The sequence below is a fragment of the Triticum aestivum genome, chromosome 2B, assembly GCF_018294505.1.
Source record: "Triticum aestivum cultivar Chinese Spring chromosome 2B, IWGSC CS RefSeq v2.1, whole genome shotgun sequence".
NCBI lineage: Eukaryota > Viridiplantae > Streptophyta > Magnoliopsida > Poales > Poaceae > Triticum > Triticum aestivum.
The window spans coordinates 193,228,703-193,248,905 of NC_057798.1; the positions used below are offsets into that span (position 1 = coordinate 193,228,703).

At 42.7% G+C, this 20,203-nt stretch overlaps 1 protein-coding gene across 1 annotated transcript; it reads left to right on the top strand.

The window, feature by feature from the left end:
- The first annotated feature begins 13,790 nt into the window (after positions 1 to 13,790).
- Positions 13,791 to 19,883, top strand: LOC123044300 (uncharacterized). The gene is made up of 12 exons (XM_044467009.1): positions 13,791 to 13,868; positions 14,467 to 14,558; positions 14,643 to 14,807; positions 14,904 to 15,121; positions 15,372 to 15,935; positions 16,019 to 17,217; positions 18,067 to 18,155; positions 18,260 to 18,316; positions 18,440 to 18,507; positions 18,620 to 18,723; positions 18,809 to 18,879; positions 19,557 to 19,883. The coding sequence occupies exons 3-12, from the start codon at positions 14,694 to 14,696 to the stop codon at positions 19,662 to 19,664; spliced, it is 2,592 nt and encodes an 863-aa protein (XP_044322944.1). The 5' UTR covers positions 13,791 to 13,868; positions 14,467 to 14,558; positions 14,643 to 14,693; the 3' UTR covers positions 19,665 to 19,883.
- The last annotated feature ends 320 nt before the right edge of the window (positions 19,884 to 20,203 follow it).

Sequence of the window (20,203 nt, forward strand, 5' to 3'; positions counted from 1 at the left end):
CATGACTATGAGATTATGCAACGCCCGTTTACCAGAGGAACAGTTTGTGTGCTACCAAATTTCACAACGTAACTGGGTGATTATAAAGGTGCTCTACAGGTGTCTCCGAAGGTACTTGTTGGGTTGGCGTATTTCGAGATTAGGATTTGTCACTCCGATTGTCGGAGAGGTGTCTCTGGGCCCACTCGGTAATGCACATCACTATAAGCCTTGCAAGCATTGTAACTAATGAGTTAGTTGCAGGATGATGTATTACGGAACGAGTAAAGAGACTTGTCGGTAACGAGATTGAACTAGGTATTGAGATACCGACGATCGAATCTCGGGCAAGTAACATACCGATGACAAAGGGAACAACGTATGTTGTTATGCGGTCACACCGATAAAGATCTTCGTAGAATATGTGGGAGCCAATATGAGCATCCAGGTTCCGCTATTGGTTATTGACCGAAGACGTGTCTCGGTCATGTCTACATAGTTCTCGAACCCGTAGGGTCCGCACGCTTAACGTTACGATGACAGTTATATTATGAGTTTATATGTTTTGATGTACCGAAGGTTCTTCAGAGTCCTGGATGTGATCACGGACATGAAGAGGAGTCTCAAAATGGTCGAGACATGAAGATTGATATATTGGACGACTATATTCGGACACCGGAAGTGTTCCAGAGAAGTTTCGGATAAAACCGGAGTGCCGGAGGGTTATCGGAACCCCCGGGGGGAACTAATGGGCCTCGATGGGCCTGAGTGGAGAGAGAGAGGGGTGGCCTAGGGCAGGCCGCGCGCCCCTCCCCCTCTGGTCCGAATTGGACTAGGAGAGGGGGGTGGCGCCCCCCCTTTCCTTCTTCCTCTCCCTCTCCTTCCTTCCCCCTCTCCCCCTTTAGGTGGAAACCTACTAGGACTTGGAGTCCTAGTAGGATTCCCCTCTTGGGGGCGCGCCATAGAGGGCCGGCCGGCCTCCCCCTTGCTCCTTTATATACGGGGGCAGGGGGCACCCAAAGACACAACAATTGATCTGTTTGATCTTTTAGCCGTGTGCGGTGCCCCCCTCCACCATAGTCCACCTCGATAATACTATAGCAGTGCTTAGGCGAAGCCCTGCGTCGGTAGAACATCAACATTGTCACCACACCGTCGTGCTGAAGAAACTCTCCCTCAACACTCGGTTGGATCAGAGTTCGAGGGACGTCATCGGGCTGAACGTGTGCTGAACTCGGAGGTGCCGTACGTTCGGTACTTGATCGGTCGGATCGTGAAGACGTACGACTACATCAACTACGTTGTGCTAACTCTTCCGCTTTCGGTATATGAGGGTACGTGGACACACTCTCCCCTCTCGTTGCTATGCATCACCATGATCTTGCGTGTGCGTAGGATTTTTTTTGAAATTACTACGTTCCCCAACAGTGGCATTCGAGCCAGGTTTTATGCGTAGATGTCATATGCACGAGTAGAACACAAGTGAGTTGTGGGCGATATAAGTCATACTGCTTACCAGCATGTCATACTTTGGTTCGGCGGTATTGTTGGATGAAGCGTCCCGGACCGACATTACGTGTACCCTTACGCGAGACTGGTTCTACCGACGTGCTTTGCACACAGGTGGCTGGCGGGTGTCAGTTTCTCCAACTTTAGTTGAACCGAGTGTGGCTACACCCGGTCCTTGTGAAGGTTAAAACAGCACCAACTTGACAAACTATCGTTGTGGTTTTGATGTGTAGGTAAGAACGGTTCTTGCTAAGCCCGTAGCAGCCACGTAAAAATTTGCAACAACAAAGTAGAGGACGTCTAACTTGTTTTTGCAGGGCATGTTGTGATGTGATATGGTCAAGACATGATGAGATATAAGTTGTTGTATGACATGATCATGTTTTGTTGAAGTTATCAGCAACTGGCAGAAGCCTTATGGTTGTCTCTTTATTGCATAAGATGCAAGCGCCAAATAATTGCTTTACTTTATCGCTATGCGATAGCAATAGTTGCAAGAGCAATAGTTGGCGAAACGACCATGTGACGACACATTGATATAGATCAAGATGATGGAGATCATGGTGTCATGCCGGTGACGATGGAGATCATGACGATGCTTTGGAGATGGAGGTCAAAGGCACAAGATGATGATGGCCATATCATGTCACATATTTTTGATTGAATATGATGTTCATATTTTATACATCTTATTTTGTTTTGATTGACGGTAGCATTATAAGATGATCTCTCACTAAATTTCAAGATAAAAGTGTTCTCCCTGAGTATGCACCGTTGCCAAAGTTCGTCGTGCCCAGACACCATGTGATGATCGGGTGTGATAAGCTCTACGTCCATCTACAATGGGTGCAAGCCAGTTTTGCACACGCGGAATACTCAGGTTAAACTTGACGAGTCTAGCATATGCAGATATGGCCTAGGAACACTGGAGACTGAAAGGTCCAACGTGAATCATATAGTAGATATGATCAACATAGTGATGTTCACCATTGAAAACTACTCCATCTCACGTGATGATCGGTTATGGTTTAGTTGATTTGGATCACGTGATCACTTAGATGACTAGAGGGATGTCTATCTAAGTGGGAGTTCTTAAGTAATATGATTAATTGAACTTAAATTTATCATGAACTTAGTCCTGGTAGTATTTTGCAAATTATGTTGTAGATCAATAGCTCGCGTTGTTGTTTTCATATGTTAATTTTGATATGTTCTTAGAGAAAACTGTGTTAAAAGATGTTAGTAGCAATGATGCGGATTGGATCCGTGATCTGAGGATTTTCCTCATTGCTGCACAGAATAATTATGTCCCTGATGCACTGCTAGGTGACAGACCTATGGCAGGAGCAGATGTAGACATTATGAACGTTTGGCTAGCTCAATATGATGACTACTTGATAGTTTAGTGCACCATGCTTAACGGCTTAGAATCAGGACTTCAAAGACGTTTTGAACGTCATGGACCATATGAGATGTTCTAGGAGTTGAAGTTAATATTTCAAGAAAATACCCAAGTTGAGAGATATGAATTCTCCAACAAGTTCTATAGCTAAAAGATGGAGGAGAATTGCTCAACTAGTGAGCATGTGCTCAGATTGTCTGGGTACTACAATTGCTTGAATCAAGTGGGAGTTAATCTTCCAGATAAGATAGTGATTGACAAAGTTCTCTAGTCACCATCACCAAGTTAGTAGAACTTCATGATGAATTATAGTATGCAAAGGATGACGAAAACGATTCCCGAGCTCTTCGCAATGTTGAAATCAACGAAGGTAGAAATCAAAAAAAGAGCATCAAGTGTTGATGATTGACAAGACCACTAGTTTCAAGAAAAGGGCAAAGGGAAAGAAAGGGAACTTCAAGTAGAATGACAAGCAAGTTGTCACTCCCGCGAAGAAGCTCAAAGCTGGACCAAAGCCTGAAACTGAGTGCTTACACTGCAAAGGAAATCGTCATTGGAAGCGGAAGTGCCCTGAATATTTGGTGGATAAGAAGGATGGCAAAGTGAACAAGGGTATATTTTATATACAGGTTATTGATGTGTACCTTACTAGTGTTTATAGTAGCCCCTGAGTATTTGATACTTGTTCGGTTGCTAAAAATTAGTAACTCGAAACAGGAGTTACAAAATAAACAGAGACTAGTTGAGGGTGAAGTGACGATGTGTGTTGGAAGTGGTTCCAAGATTGACATGATGATCATCGCACACTCCATATACTTTCCGGATTAGTGTTAAACCTAAATAAATGTTATTTGGCATTTGCGTTGAGCATGAATATGATTTGATCATGTTTATTGCAAAATGGTTATTCATTTAAAGTCAGAGAATAATTGTTGTTCTGTTTACATGAATAAAACCTTCAATGGTCATACACCCAATCAAAATAGTTTATTGGATCTCGATTGTAGTGATACACATATTCATAATATTGATGCCAAAAGATGCAAAGTTGATAATGATAGTGCAACATATTTGTGGCACTACCGTTTGGGTCATATCGGTGTAAAACGCATGAAGAAACTCCATAAAAATGGACTTTTGGAATCACTTGATTATGAATCATTTGATGCTTGCGAATCGTGCCTTATGGGCAAGATGACTAAAACTCCGTTCTCCGGAACAATGGAACGAGCTACTGACTTATTGGAAATAATACATACCGATGTATGCGATCCAATGAGTGTTGATGCTCGTGGCAAGTATCGTTATTTTCTAACCTTCACAGATGATTTGAGCAGATATGGGTATATCTACTTAATGAAACACAAGTCTGAAACATTTGAAAAGTTCAAAGCATTTCAGAGTGAAGTGGAGAATCATCGTAACAAGAAAATAAAGTTTCTACGATCTGATCGTGGAGGAGAATATTTGAGTTACGAGTTTGGCCTTCATATAAAACAATGTGGAATAGTTTCACATCTCACGCCACATGGAACACCATAGCGTAATGGTGTGTCCGAACGTCATAACCGCACTTTATTGGATATGGTGCGATCTATGATGTATCTTACCGATTTACCACTATTGTTTTGGGGTTATGCATTAGAGACAGTTGCATTCACTTTAAATAGGGCACCATCAAAATCCGTTTGAGATGACGCCGTATGAACTGTGGTTTGGCAAGAAACCAAAGTTGTCGTTTCTTAAAGTTTGGGGTTGCGATGCTTATATGAAAAAGTTTCATCCTGGTAAGCTCAAACCCAAATCGGAGAAATGTGTCTTCATAGAATACCCAAAGGAGACAGTTGGGTGCACCTTCTATCACAGATCCGAAGGCAAGATATTCGTTGCTTAGAATGGATCCTTTCTAGAGAAGGAGTTTCTCTCGAAAGAAGTGAGTGGGAGGAAAGTAGAACTTGATGAGGTAAATGTACATGCTCCCTTATTAGTAGTTCATCACAGAAATCTGTTCCTGTGACTACTACACCAATTAGTGAGGAAGTTAATGATGATGATCATGAAACTTCAGATCAAGTTATTACTAAACCTCGTAGATCAACCAGGGTAAGATCCGCACCAGAGTGGTATGGTAATCATGTTCTCGAAGTTATGTTACTGGACCATGACGAACCTACGAACTATGAAGAAGCGATAGTGAGCCCAGCTTCCGCGAAACGGCTTGAGGCCATGAAATCTGAGATAAGATCCATGTATGAGAACAAAGTATGGACTTTGATTGACTTGCCCAATGATCAGCGAGCCATTGAGATTAAATGGATCTTCAAGAGGAAGACGGACGCTGATAGTAGTGTTACTATCTACAAAGCTAGAATTGTCACAAAAAGGTTTTCGACAAGTTCAAGGTGTTGACTACGATGAGAGTTTCTCACTCATATCTATGCTTAAGTCTATCCGAATCATGTTAGGAATTGCCGCATTTTATGAAATCTGGCAAATGGATAAACAAAACTGCATTCCTTAATGGATTTATTAAATAATAGTTGTATATGATGCAACCAGAAGGTTTTGTCAATCCTAAAGGTGCTAACAAAATATGCAAGCTCCAGCGATCCATCTATGGACTGGTGCAAGCATCTCGGAGTTGGAATATACGCTTTGATAAGTTGATCAAAGGATATAGTTTTATACATACTTGCGGTGAAGCCTGCATTTACAAGAAAGTGAGTGGGAGCACTACAGCATTTCTGATAAGTATATGTGAATGACATATTGTTGATCGGAAATAATGTAGAATTATTCTGCAAAGCATAAAGGAGTGTTTGAAAGGATTTTTTCAAAGAAAGACCTCGGTGAAGCTGCTTACATATTGAGCATCAAGATCTATGGAGATAGATCAATACGCTTGATAAGTTTTTCAATGAGTACATACTTTGACAAGATTTTGAAGTAGTTCAAAATGGAACAGTCAAAGAAAGAGTTCTTGCCTGTGTTACAAGGTGTGAAATTGAGTAAGATTCAAAGCCCGACCAACGCAGAAGATAGAAAGAGAATGAAAGTCATTCCCTATGCCTTGGCCATAGGTTCTATAAAGTATGCCATGCTGTGTACCAGATCTATTGTATACCCTACACTGATTTTGGCAAGGAGTGCAATAGTGATCTAGGGTAGATCACTGGACAGCGGTCAAAATTATCCTTAGTGGAATAAGGATATGTTTCTCGATTATGGAGGTGACAAAAAGGTTCGTCATAAAGGGTTACGTCGATGCAAATTTTGACACTGATCTAGATGACTCTAAATCTCAATCTGGATACATATTGAAAGTGGGAGCAATTAGCTAGAGTAGCTCCGTGCAGAGCATTGTCGACATAGAAATTTGCAAAATACATACGGATCTGAATGTGGCAGACCCATTGACTAAACTTCTCTCACAAGCAAAACATGATCACACCTTAGTACTCTTTGGGTGTTAATCACATAGCAAGGTGAACTAGATTATTGACTCTAGTAAACCCTTTGGGTGTTGGTCACATGACGATGTGAACTATGGGTGTTAATCACATGGTGATGTGAGCTATTGGTATTAATTCACATGGTGGTGTGAACTAGATTATTGACTCTAGTGCAAGTGGGAGACTGAAGGAAATATGCCCTAGAGGCAATAATAAAGTTATTATTTATTTCCTTAAATCATGATAAATGTTTATTATTCATGCTAGAATTGTATTAACCGGAAGCATAATACATGTGTGAATACATAGACAAATAGAGTGTCACTAGTATGCCTCTACTTGACTAGCTCGCTAATTAAAGATGGTTATGTTTCCTAACCATAGACATGAGTTGTCATTTCATTAACGGGGTCACATCATTAGGAGAATGATGTGATTGACTTGACCCATTCCGTTAGCTTAGCACTTGATCGTTTAGTATGTTGCTATTGCTTTCTTCATGACTTATACATGTTCCCATGACTATGAGATTATGCAACTCCCGTTTACGGAGGAACACTTTGTGTGCTACCAAACGTCACAACATAACTGGGTGATTATAAAGGTGCTCTACATGTGTCTCCGAAGGTACTTGTTGGGTTGGCGTATTTCGAGATTAGGATTTGTCACTCCGATTGTCGGAGAGGTGTCTCTGGGCCCACTCGGTAATGCACATCACTATAAGCCTTGCAAGCATTGTAACTAATGAGTTAGTTGCAGGATGATGTATTACGAAACGAGTAAAGAGACTTGCCGGTAACGAGATTGAACTAGGTATTGAGATACCGACGATCGAATCTCGGGCAAGTAACATACCGATGACAAAGGGAACAACGTATGTTGTTACGCGGTCTGACCGATAAAGATCTTTGTAGAATATGTGGGAGCCAATATGAGCATCCAGGTTTCGCTATTGGTTATTGACCGAAGACGTGTCTCGGTCATGTCTACATAGTTCTCGAACCCGTAGGGTCCGCACGCTTAACGTTACGATGACAGTTATATTATGAGTTTATATGTTTTGATGTACCGAAGGTTGTTCGGAGTCCTGGATGTGATCACGGACATGACGAGGAGTCTCTAAATGTTCGAGACATGAAGATTGATATATTGGACGACTATATTCGAACACCAGAAGTGTTCTAGAGAAGTTTCGGATAAAACCGGAGTGCCAGAGGGTTATCGGAACCCCCGGGGGGAACTAATGGGCCTCGATGGGCCTTAGTGGAGAGAGAGAGGGGCGGCCTAGCGCAGGCCGCGCGCCCCTCCCCCTCTGGTCCGAATTGGACTAGGAGAGGGGGGCGGCGCCCCCCTTTCCTTCTCCCTCTCCCTCTCCTTCCTTCACCCTCTCCCACTTTAGGTGGAAACCTACTAGGACTTGGAGGTCTAGTAGGATTCCCCTCTTGGGGGCGCGCCATAGAGGGCCAGCCGGCCTCCCCCTTGCTCCTTTATATACGGGGGCGGGGGGCACCCCAAAGACACAACAATTGATCCGTTTGATCTTTTAGCCGTGTGCGGTGCCCCCCTCCACCATAGTCCACCTCGATAATACTGTAGCAGTGCTTAGGCGAAGCCCTGCATCGGTAGAACATCAACATTGTCACCACGCTGTCGTGCTGACGAAACTCTCCCTCAACACTCGGCTGGATCGGAGTTTGAGGGACGTCATCAGGCTGAACGTGTGCTAAACTCGGAGGTGCCGTACGTTCGGTACTTGATCGGTCAGATCGTGAAGACGTACGACTACATCAACTGCGTTGTGCTAACGCTGCCGCTTTCGGTCTACGAGGGTACGTGGACACACTCTCCCCTCTCGTTGCTATGCATCACCATGATCTTGCGTGTGCGTAGGAATATTTTTGAAATTACTACGTTCGCTAACAGGTGGAGCCCTGGGGGACCCACGAGGCAGGGGGCGCGCCCTAGGGGGGGCGCCCTGCACCCTCGTGGATAGGGTGTGGTCCCCCTTCTGTTGATTCTTTCACCAATATTTTTTATTAGTTCCAAAATGTGAGTCCGTGGAGTTTCAGGTCATTCTGAGAACTTTTATTTCTGCCCAAAAATAACACCATGGCAATTCTACTGAAAACGGCGTTAGTACGGGTTAGTTCCATTCAAATCATGCAAGTTAGAGTCGAAAACAAGGGCAAAAGTGTTTGGAAAAGTAGATACATTGGAGACTTATCAGCCCCTTACTAAAAGATGATTAATTGTAGTTGCAAAGTTGACTGAGAACATAGCTTGTTGGTTTTCAATAGAGTTCATGCTTTATATTTCAATGATGTGATGAATTGTTACTTATTAATGAGAAGTTTATGATAAAATTTATGTGATACAAGTTTATAAAAAAGTTTGTTGCTGTTATAATAATATATATGATGCTTCTATGTTCGTATTTTGTTTTATCGACACCTCTCTCTCTAAGCATGTGGACATGTTTTTCGATTTTGGTTTTCGCTTGAGGACAAGTGAGGTCTAAGCTTGGGGTAGTTGATACGTCCATTTTGCATCATATTTTCCTACTGTTATTTATGATGATTTTATGCATAATAATGCTTTATGGAGTAATTCTAATGCCTTTTCTCTCATAATATGCAAGGTTCACCCAAAGAGGGAGAATACCGGCAGCTGGAATTCTGGGCCTGAAAAAGCTACGCCAGGCCACCTATTCTGCACAACTCCAAATGAACTGAAACTTCATGGAGAATTTTTATGGAATATTTAAGAAATATTGGAGCAAATAACTACCAGAGGAACCCACCTGGGCGCGCCAGGGTCCCCAGGCGCGCCCTGGTGGGTTGTGCCCTCCTTGGCCCACCTTCGGTGCGCCTCTTCTGGTATATAAGTCATTTTTACCTATAATCAAAATAAGAGGAGGACTTTCGGGATGAAGCGCCACCGTCTCGAGGCAGAACTTGAGCAGGAGCACTTTTGCCCTCCAGCGGAGCGATTCCGCCAGGGGAACTGCCCTCCCGGAGGGGGAAATCATCATCATCATCATCACCAACAACTCTCCCATCTTGGGGAGGGCAATCTCCATCAACATCTTCAACAACATCATCTCCTCTCAAACCCTAGTTCATTTTTTGTATTCAATATTTGTACCGGAACCTTAGATTGGTGCTTGTGGGTGACTAGTAGTGTTAATTACATCTTGTAGTTTATTACTATATGGTTTATTTGGTGGAAAATTATATGTTTAGATCCATTATGCTATTTAATACCCCTCTGATGTTGAGCATCATTATCATTTGTGAGTTGTTACTTTTTATCTTGAGGTCACGGGAGAAATCTTATTGCAAGTAATCATGTGAATTTGGTATGTGTTCGATATTTTGATGGTATGTATGCTGTGATCCCCTTAGTGGTGTCATGTGAATGTCGACTACATGGCACTTCACCTTATTAGGGCCTAAGGGAATGCATTATGGAGTGGTTATTAGATGATGGGTTGCGAGAGTGACAGAAGCTTAAACCCTAGTTTATGCGCTACTTCGTAAGGGACTGATTTGGATCCAAAAGTTTAATGCTATGGTTATATTTTATCTTAATACTTTTCTCGTAGTTGCGGATCCTTGCGAGGGGGTTAATCATAAGTAGGAAGTTTGTTCAAGTAAGAACATCACCTAAGCACCAGTACACCCACATATCAAATTATCAAAGTAGCGAACATGAATCAAACCAACATGATGAAAGTGACTAGATGAAATTCCTGTGTACCCTCAAGAACGCTTTGCTTATCATAAGAGACCATTTTGGCCTGTACTTTGCCAGAAAAGGATTGGGCTACCTTGCTGCATATTATTTGTCGTTACCATTACTTACTCGTTACAAAATATCTTGCTACCAAACTACTCATTTCTTATAATTTCAGTGCTTGCAGAGAATACCTTGCTGAAAACCACTTGTCATTTCCTTCTACTCCTCGTTGCGTTCGACACTCTTACTTATCGAAAGGACTATGATTGACCCTCTATACTTGTGGGTCATCATCGTCTCACCAACTATTGCTTCTACAACTATTGGTAACGCACAACGATAACGTCGGGATCATTCGAGGGGAGTTCGTGGGATCGTTCGTCGATGGTTCAAGGGACTCCGAGTACGATCAACACCGACTCATCTGCTTCCGCTACATACTCGGAGTTGGCAATGATCTTGATCCAATCCTCTATTGTACCTACATTTTGTTCCTGGGTGTTCGTAGGGCAATTTTTTTTGTTTTCTACTACGTTTCCCAACAACTGCCGCTACCCGATCTCGCTCCCGAGCAGCTAAAACCATAGCTCCTACTTCCTCCCAAGTCTCTCCCTCCACTCCTCCACCCATACTCCTCCACATTGTTGGGCCTCCCTCCCATATCTGCCTTCAGCCATATCCCGAACTGAGCCATTTCTCCGTTCTTGAGTTTGGTTGCACAATCCTTATCTCCATGACCTATACGTATCACATGTGTAACAGAAGTCTGGGAGGAACTCATATTCAAATCGGCACCATCTGCTATCCTCTTCCTCCTCACTACCCTCCTTCCCTTTCTCCCTCTTCGGGTTACCCTCCACGTCTTCATCCTCCAAAGTAAAGCCCCTCATGATGGTTTTATGTTTTATCAATCCTCATTCTAACTTTAATCCTCATGCATTTTCCTATTGCATTCCCGTCTGCTCCCATTGTTGGGGAACGTTGCATGGAAAACAAAAAATTTCTACTCACATACAAGATCTATCCATGGAGATGCATAGCTATGTGAGGGGGAGAGCATATACATACCCTTGTACATCACTAAGCGGAAGCGTTTATCAACGCGGTTGACGTAGTTGTACTCTTCGCGATCCGATCACGATCCAACCGATCTAGTGCTGAATGGACGGCACCTCCTAGTTTAGCACACGTGCGGCTCGATGACGTGTCCTCCTTCTTGATCCAGCAAGCGGGAGAGGAGAAGTAGATGGGATCACAACCAACACGATGGCGTGTGGTGATGGTGGTGGTGGAGCACCGACAATGCTTCACTAAGTGTCGCTGGGACAAGGCGGTGGAACTACGGAGTAACGGGAGAGAGAGGGGTGCCAGGGTCTTGGTGTATGCTCTTGGGGCGCCCCTCCCCTCATATATAGGTGGAGGGGCGTGGGAAACAGACCCTCCAAGCCCTAGGGTGCAACTAATGGGGAGAGGACTTGGACTTCAAGTCCAATCCTATTCCTACTAGGACTCTTTCCTTTTTTGCCTTCCCTAGCCACATGGGCTTTTGAGGACTTGGTGCGCCTAGCCCAATAAGGCCAGGGCACCTCCCCGCAGCCCATGCTAGCCCTTGGGTCGTGTTGGACCCACTTGTGGACTTCCGGACCCCTCCAGAATCCTCCGGGACCTTTTGGAAGCTTCCCGGTACAATATCGAAAAAACTGCACCTTTTTTCGGAACCCAAAATATGACTTCCCATATATAAATCTTTACCTCTCAACCATTCCGAGACTCCTTGTGATGTCCGGGATCTCATTCGGGACTCCGAACAACATTTGGTTACCACTCATCAAATATCCCAATACTACTCTAGCGTCAACGAACGTTAAGCGTGCGACCTGCGGGTTTGGGAATTATGTAGTCATGACTGAGACACCTCTCCGGACAATAACCAATAGCGGGACCTGGATGCCCATATTGATTCCTACATATTCCTTGAGGATATTTTATCGGTTGAACCTTTATGACAACATACGTAATTTCCTTTGTTTGTGGTATGTTACTTGCCCGAGATTCAATCGTGTGTATCTTTATACCTAGTTCAATCTCGTTATTGGCAAGAGCTTCTTGTGATGCTGTATTACCGAGAGGTACCAAAGATACCTCTCCGATACAAGGAGTGACAAATCCCAATCTCGATCCATGCCAACTCAACATACACCTTCAGAGATACCTGTAGAGCATCTTTATGATCACTCAGTTACGTTGTGACGTTTGATAGCACACAAGGTATTCCTCCGGAGTCCGGGAGTTGCATGATCTCATGGTTGAAGAAACATGTATTTGACAATAAGAAAGTAGTAGCAATAAACTGAACGATCATATGCTATGATAATGATTGGATCTTGTCCATCACATCATTCTCCTAATGATGTGATCCCGTTATCAAGTGACAACACATGTTTATGGTTAGGAAACCTTAACCATCTTTTGATCAACGAGCTAGTATTAGAGGCTCACTAGGGACACGGTATTTGTTTATGTATTCACACATGTATTTAAGTTTTTGGTCAATACAATTCTAGCATGAATAATAAACCTTTATCATGATTAAGGAAATATAATAATAATTATTTTATTATTGCCTTTAGGCATATTTCCGTCACCCATATCCGCCTCCACAAATTGCCCAACGATATTGCCAATCTCCTTAGCTGAATCTTCGTTCATCATGACCAAAGGGAGGTTCAAAACCCCGACCCAGATTGGGATATTGCTGAACTCATAATCCTCCAACCTTCTGCTTGGGACATACTCCTCCACGACGACCAGATCCTTGTCGAACATCCATGGCCCATTGTCAATAGCTTTCCACTTCCCCGACTCTTGATAGAAGGTGAACATGAACATATTTTCTCCCACCTCTTTGCAGTCAACCCCTTTGACCGAACACCACACACGCCCAAGCAAAAGACATATCGCATCCGGATGTGCCAACTTATCCGACAAGATCTTCCCCACCACCTGCATCTCCACACTGTCGCCCTTATCCTTCGTCGAGATCCCGATCTTGACACTCTTCTTCTCCTATTCCGACAACTTCAAACCGTTCATCACCCCGGCCACCTTCTCCATCTCCTCCAACCTTTGTACGCCTGGCTACCCCTAGGGTTGGTGTTTTACGACCGTGCGCCCTAGAACACACGGAAGGCCTATGGTGGATGGGATTGGGAACACTACCAGGGAATCGAGACTTCGAATTTGACATGGGTTAGTCGGGCAACAGATGGGATCACGTGGGCGAGAGACCAGGGACCGAAGGAACCCAGGATCGCCTACGCAATCGTCGGACCAGACGCGAACCATCACCTAGCGGGACAAACTTTTTATGAAAAATAATCTTGAACAAGAAAAAAAGAAACAAAAAATAAAAAAATAAAAAATGAAAGAAGAAACAAAAAATGAAAAATAATTAAATAAAAGAAACAGAAAAAAAGGAAAATCGATAAAAGAAAAAAAACAGTTCAAGGAACCTTCTAGAAGGTTCTCAAAACTGGCTGGCTAGCTACTACGGTAAAGTGGGCTCGCCCATTTCTCGCGCTGCGTCGAATGGGTTTTTCCGGTTAGGTTGCCGAGGAATAATGGGCCTCAGTGCTCATAAGCCCACACCACGCTCCTCCCCACGCCTCCGCTAACAAAGAAACCAGCTTGAAGCCAGCCTTCCCCGATCACCGGCTACAGTTCCCTCGTCCTCGCTCGTCCTCGCTCTTCACTCCGCCGCCCGAGCTCTTCCGGCCTGCCGCACTCAGGTATCGCTCCGCCTCCCCCTCCGATTCTCCTCCGCGCGAGGCTGTCCCACCCCGCCCCCTCCTCAGCGGCCCCGTCGCGCACCTGCATTCCTGTCGCTGCATCCGCTTATGCTTCACCCAGCTCGCCCCCCTCCCGGATGACGAGCAGCAGCGCGGAATCGAGGGAGAGAGGTCATAGAAGTTTCGTGTCTCCGCCCTCCTGATGTGGTCGATTCTAGGGTTCTGTACGTTAGCAGGAGAACGTAGGGTTTTGCAGATGATGGATTATGAACGGAGTCGATTGTCCTGGATTGTCTCCTGAACACTAGAAATCTAGAATTATCACGTAACTGATCATAAAAAATTAGTACCACTAGTCTGTAGATAGTTCAGTTTACCTGTTGAAAACCTGAATGGATACTAGAGTTGCCACCTCTGTAGTTCCACTGAAAGTTAATGTGATTGCTTTTATGTCCTTCTTTTCAGAATATCATCGGCAGTTTATTTGTTTGGCAAAATATGAACAAACCTGGGGCATTTTATCAATTAGCCCAAATTTATCTTTTAGTTGTTTGATTCTCAACAAATACTCTGTACCTATGATTTATTGGTTTTTCAGAATGGTGAAATATTACGATAAGCTTGTGTGATGCCAATAATAAAGCTAAGGAGCTAGCAATTGCCGATGCAAGACGGAGGCGAAAGTATTCGGTATGTATCAGTAATCAATTGAAAAGATTTCAGTGACCATTTGAAAACAAATCTCAGTAACCAATACACGGTATATCTTAATAGGACTTGGAGATTTTCGAGCCTGTCTCTGTTCAGAGGCCTGTACCTGGGCTGATGAAGATGTACCGCGCGGTCCATGAACGGATGAGGATATTGCAATCAATGTCTGCAAATGGCATAGCATTTGGCCTGCGAGGCATTCCGGTCACTTCCCCATACAATTCAGTGGTTTGTACAGCTTAACTGCGTCTTCTTATTTAGATGAAGTTGCATGCCTGACTGAACTCCTATAGCTAAATTGTTCCTCACCTTATATTCTGTCAGCATACATATCACGTGATCCAGTTTGTGGACGAGAAGACTGGCACTCTACTGCAGCTCCCTGCCCGGGAAGTGGATGGTTATATAGGGGGTTGGCGCATTTTGTTGCAACCATATGACAGCGACCAAGAGCCGTGGTTTGAGTTCAAGAATTTCAAGCTCCCCAGGGATTTGTTTGTAAATGTGGTGCCCACAGAGTATTTGTTCTCCTACAAATCATTGTGAGTAATCCGAAGCTTTTTTAGCCATGGTACTTTATATGATTCTGTAGATTTGTCCCTTTGTTGTAACCATCCCTCTGATGTCAGTTTCGTTGTATTTGTTCATGTGGGTTCTGTAGTTCTAGTGCATTTTAAACACTTTATGTTAAAATGACAGACCTGGTAGATACTTTGTCTTTGCATTTTCTTTACATAACTTAAGTTTTGGTATCTACATATGTTATTAATATTGCTACTGTTCTGTTTACAGTCAGTCAATCAAACTTCGAAAGGGAATTTTACGACCAATTCTTGATTTTCTAGTTGATACTCGGAATAACTATATGGCTCAAAACAGTAACCCACGCAAGAGAAAGCCACCGCCCACAACAGATGATGGCGAGATATATGTAGATACACTTATCTTCATTGGCGGGGAAGGGCAGCGGTATTATATTCTGCAAATGTTTACTGTGCACGGTTTGCGAAGTATTAAACCTGTGAGTCCGACCCAAGGTATGGACAACTTAACTCATTCATGGGGTAACGGTTCAGAATACATCCTCGAACTGTTGCTTGTAGAGCTTGAGGAAGGTATGGGATTGCTGGAAGATCCACGTGACGTGGCACGTCACGGGAACAGAAGAAAACGAGCTGAGAACAATCTGAAGAAACTGTTCAAGAAGTGTCAGGGCCTGTTTAGATCCTTTGGTCCAAATGGACAAATCAACTTGGAGTACCTCTGTGGAGGTGATATAATGTTACTGAAGCACCACCCCGTGAATGTTCGTAAAATCTTAATGCGGTTGGCTGGCTTCACTGGAGTCTTTCCAGAGTTAGTATTCTCCATTAAGTGTCAACTTTCAACTAAATCAACTAACCTTCATCAGAACTTATCTAAATGCTGTTTTTGTGCAGGGATGTGAAAATTTGTGAAACAAACACATCTGACAAAGAAGATGTCGAAGAGATGGCAGAATGTACTGTCCTCGTTGAGGGCTTACGGATAAGTCAAGATATCGCTGAGAGTATCAAAGATATGGTTGAGGTGGCTGAATCCTCTCAACCGAATCGAGATGAAGATTCTGGGACTGAACTTAGACTTGATGAAAAACTTGATGAAGATGTGTTCAGCCAGTTCAATCATCCTTGTTCATTTATTTCAACCAGCGACAGTGTGACGAGTGAACTGAAAACATTGGTTGATGCCTTCAGCGGTGCCTTTTCAGTTGAAGATATAAGCAGTGCATTCCATAGGGCAAATTGCGATGTCAACAAAGCTGGGGATATGTTGACTGATCTTCAATCTTCGATGCCCCAGGGTAATGAAGATTTCTCAAGTGATGAGACCAGTGTTCCCCTGTTTGATGATAAACCGTATGAAGATAACTTCTGCCTAATGGATCAACCAAGTTCATCAACATCAACCAGTGACTATGGAAAAAAAGAACTGAAAACGTTGGTTGATGCTTTCAGCTGCGCCTTTCAACTTGAAGATATAGCCAAGGCATACAACTATGCAAATGGTGATATCAATAAAGCTGCAGATTTCTTGACTGATCTCCTGTCTCCAAGTACCGAGGCCAATCTTCCCCAGTTTGGTAAGGCAGCAGAAAATCCACACCGAACAAGAGCACTATCTTGTGTCGAGGAAGCAGTTGAAACATCATCTAGCGATCTGTCCAGTCTACTGACTTCAAAAACCAGTGATCCTCAGAAATATGGGCTAAAAGAATTTGTCACCAATGCTTTAAGCTCTGGCTTTTCACTTGATGAGGTAGTCAATGCATACGGCAGATCTCATGGTGATGTCAATAAGGCTGGGGATTTCCTGTCTGACCTCATGATGCCCCAGGGTAATGAAGACAAAGAAGCTGAAAAAAGCTATATGGAGACTCACATATCACATAACCCAAGACCACAGATTACTCCAGGAGAGTTGCTAGAATCAATGTTCACTGCACCTAAAGGATCTGCAGAAGAACCAAAAGGAAGGCGGTATGAATTGGGTGCAAATCGGAGGAGAGCTCCAGATCAGAAACCAGTCGTAAAACCTCTTGAGGACATTTCACCATCCTCTATGGATCTTCCGGTGAAAATCATCGCAGGCAGCAAAGGTATATTGTTTATGCTTGGACTTCCTTTTTTTGTTGTAAATTTTGGTTAAATTATGCACTTTTTGAGGAAAAGAGTTGGCAGAAAGTTGCATCTACATTGTTAGTTAATCATGTAACAGAATTTACTGTTGACGCAAAGTTCTAGATCTCTAAAGCTGACAAATAAACCAACTATCATGGATTAAAAGTTAATTTCACTCTGATAAAGAGCTCTGTTCGGCGATGCAAAAGTAGTAGCATATTATGCTCTCTGTACCCTATGCATAAATTAAAGCCGTCATTAATGTTGAGCTCTTGACCATAATGCTACTTACATTCACATCTTTGTACTGAATGTATCTGTTAGAATTTTGTTCGTACGCACTTCCTTTGGCAATGCATGATAGAAAAGCTATAATTAACTCCTTGCTACCTGTTGCATCTTGAAATAGTTGATATATTCTTGGACTTCAGAATGACATGTGCATGCATATGAAAAATATGATTATTCTATACTTCAATAACATATTGCAATGATATTTCCCGAAAACCAGTTACTGTTAGGTTACAAAACCTTTGCAGCTTGATACTGATGTTACCAGCTAAATTCAATTTTGACATAATTAAAGGACAACTTCAAAGTTGTCATATGGGTTGTTTTTTCGGCAGAAATATGGTCAGAATTACATAATCAGCAAATTATTTTATTATGCTGTATGCTTCATGAATATCATTTTGGAAGTAGGAGTAATAATTGTTAAAAACTGTGAACATGAAGCCTCTCTAAGTCAGCTGGTCTCATTCTTCTTTGATGCCATGCACCATTTATGATGTTCATCACTATCATTTATTTGCTTTGAGTACATGTAGAACCAGTTGTGCGTGATGAGGATGATTACCAGAACTATCGTAAGGCTGCAAAGCAGCACTGGGTTATGATGAATCAGTACTATGAGAAGGTCAGGGGTGCTTCATGATGATGATTTACTTTTTTATTTATTTTGTGCATATAGTTGTTGTTGGTTTTTCATCTATACTGAAGATATTATGCTGAAATTTACAGGCTGTTGATGGTTTTAGGGAGGGTAACAAGAAAGAAGCCGAGTATCTTCTTACGGAAGTAAGTGTTACTACTCTTTTTGGGGGAGGGATAATTATTGCCGAGCTACTGGAGGGATGAACAAAATTTGATGAAAGTGTTTCAAGTTTTAAGTACTAAATCAATTTTCTGTGGACTTTCAAGGGAAAGAACTATTATAGGATGGCTCAGTTATCTGATGAAAAATCTGCTGGTGAGGTCACCAAGTGCAAGTAAGTACGCTTCTTTTTTCGTATGGGCTGAAAGTTATTGGATTATATGAATTTGAGATGATGAAATATGCGAGTCTGAATTGATGGAATCAACCTTTTGGTCTTGCTGCAGACAAGAGTCCAAACATGAGTTATGTCTTGATCTTCGCTCACAAGATGCAGCAAACGTAGCAAATCTTCTGAGACTTCATCTTAGGCAGTTGGCTGACAACCCATGTAACGAAATTAGTGCATGATTCTTTGGGTTTCCAACTTATTTTGATAGGCATGATTTGATCTAACAGTTTCTTTTTGGGTGCAGCTTTTGAGAATTTGAGAGTTATTATTGGTGTTGATGATGGTACTCTCCCGATGCAGCAAAGAAGAAGGAAGGTGTGGTTTTCAAAATAACTGGCTAACTGATTTTTTAATTCTGAATTTATACTATAGCTCCTGATTAGCTGCATGTATGATTAAGAAAAAAAATCCCTGGCATGCAGTACTTCTGCTTTATCCTGAATACCAACAGTCTCAAAGTTTAACTAACACCTAGCTGTTTTACCATAATATACAATGCTTCAGATGATTGATTAATTTTATTTTGCTCATTGGGCCATATTTTTTCAAGCTTGTCCAATTATGTGTTAAACTTACTAATCAAGCTAATGAGAAGATTCAACAAATCTTTTGCTTATAGTTTCAGTTAATGTACAGATGTTGGTACGAGTTTGGCCAGTATTTATGAATATAAGTAGTACTCCCCTGTCCCATAATGTAAGACGTTTTTTGACACTACACTAGTGTCGAAAAACGTCTTACATTATGGGACGGAGGGAGTATATTAGTATTCATTTCAGTTAAACGTGAGCTTTTTTAGGCCTGGTAGAATAACCCATTCTGGTGGTGAGTTGGTTCAAACATAATTCCTATTTCCATTGTTTAAACATATATAGAGGCAGCAGGGTCGGATTGGGCTAGAGTTATCACAAAATGAGGACTTTGCATACATTTGAATAGGTGATGTTGCATGTATATTATGTTTTGATTTGATAAATTTTGAATGATCGTAGGTCAAGCAGGTTTTGAGGAAGAGCTCAGTTAGACTTAGTTGGGCTGAAGACGGGTACAATCGTGGGAACATCCTCATTGGCATCCAGCAGAAAGACCAGGGAGTATAGTTGCTTAACTGTTTTTACAACAAGCAAATGCCTCGTTAGCACTGTGCTGCACGTTACAGAGTAGTTTGCGACGCGGATCATGTTTTTCATGCGACTGAAAGGCACGTTGTGCTTGTGTGACGAGGGGCGAAACCGCTGCTGGAACCAACCTGCGTGTCTTTGGCGTCCGGGTTGGTTGGTGACAGCCACAGCTGCACGCTCTAATCCGAAGGTCTCTTTACCGGCTATATGTGATATATTCATATATGTATATACGTATATGCCAGTGGCTGCGGGCGATCTTAGTGTTTTTATTTTGGATGCGCTGGTGACTTGTGTTTTTTTTAACCTGGTGACTTGGTGTTAGTATTAGCAGACCACGACGCGATCCATTGCCAGCCAAATCACCAGATTTAGAGGTCTGCTAATACCTTACTCCACGGCATGTCCGGGTTGGTTGGTGGTATGTTGTTTTCGTCACTATTTTTTTTTTCTTCCGTAGACTGTTATGCGCCTGCTGCTGCGGGGCTTGCTGATGGGAGGTGGAATTGCCGAAGATC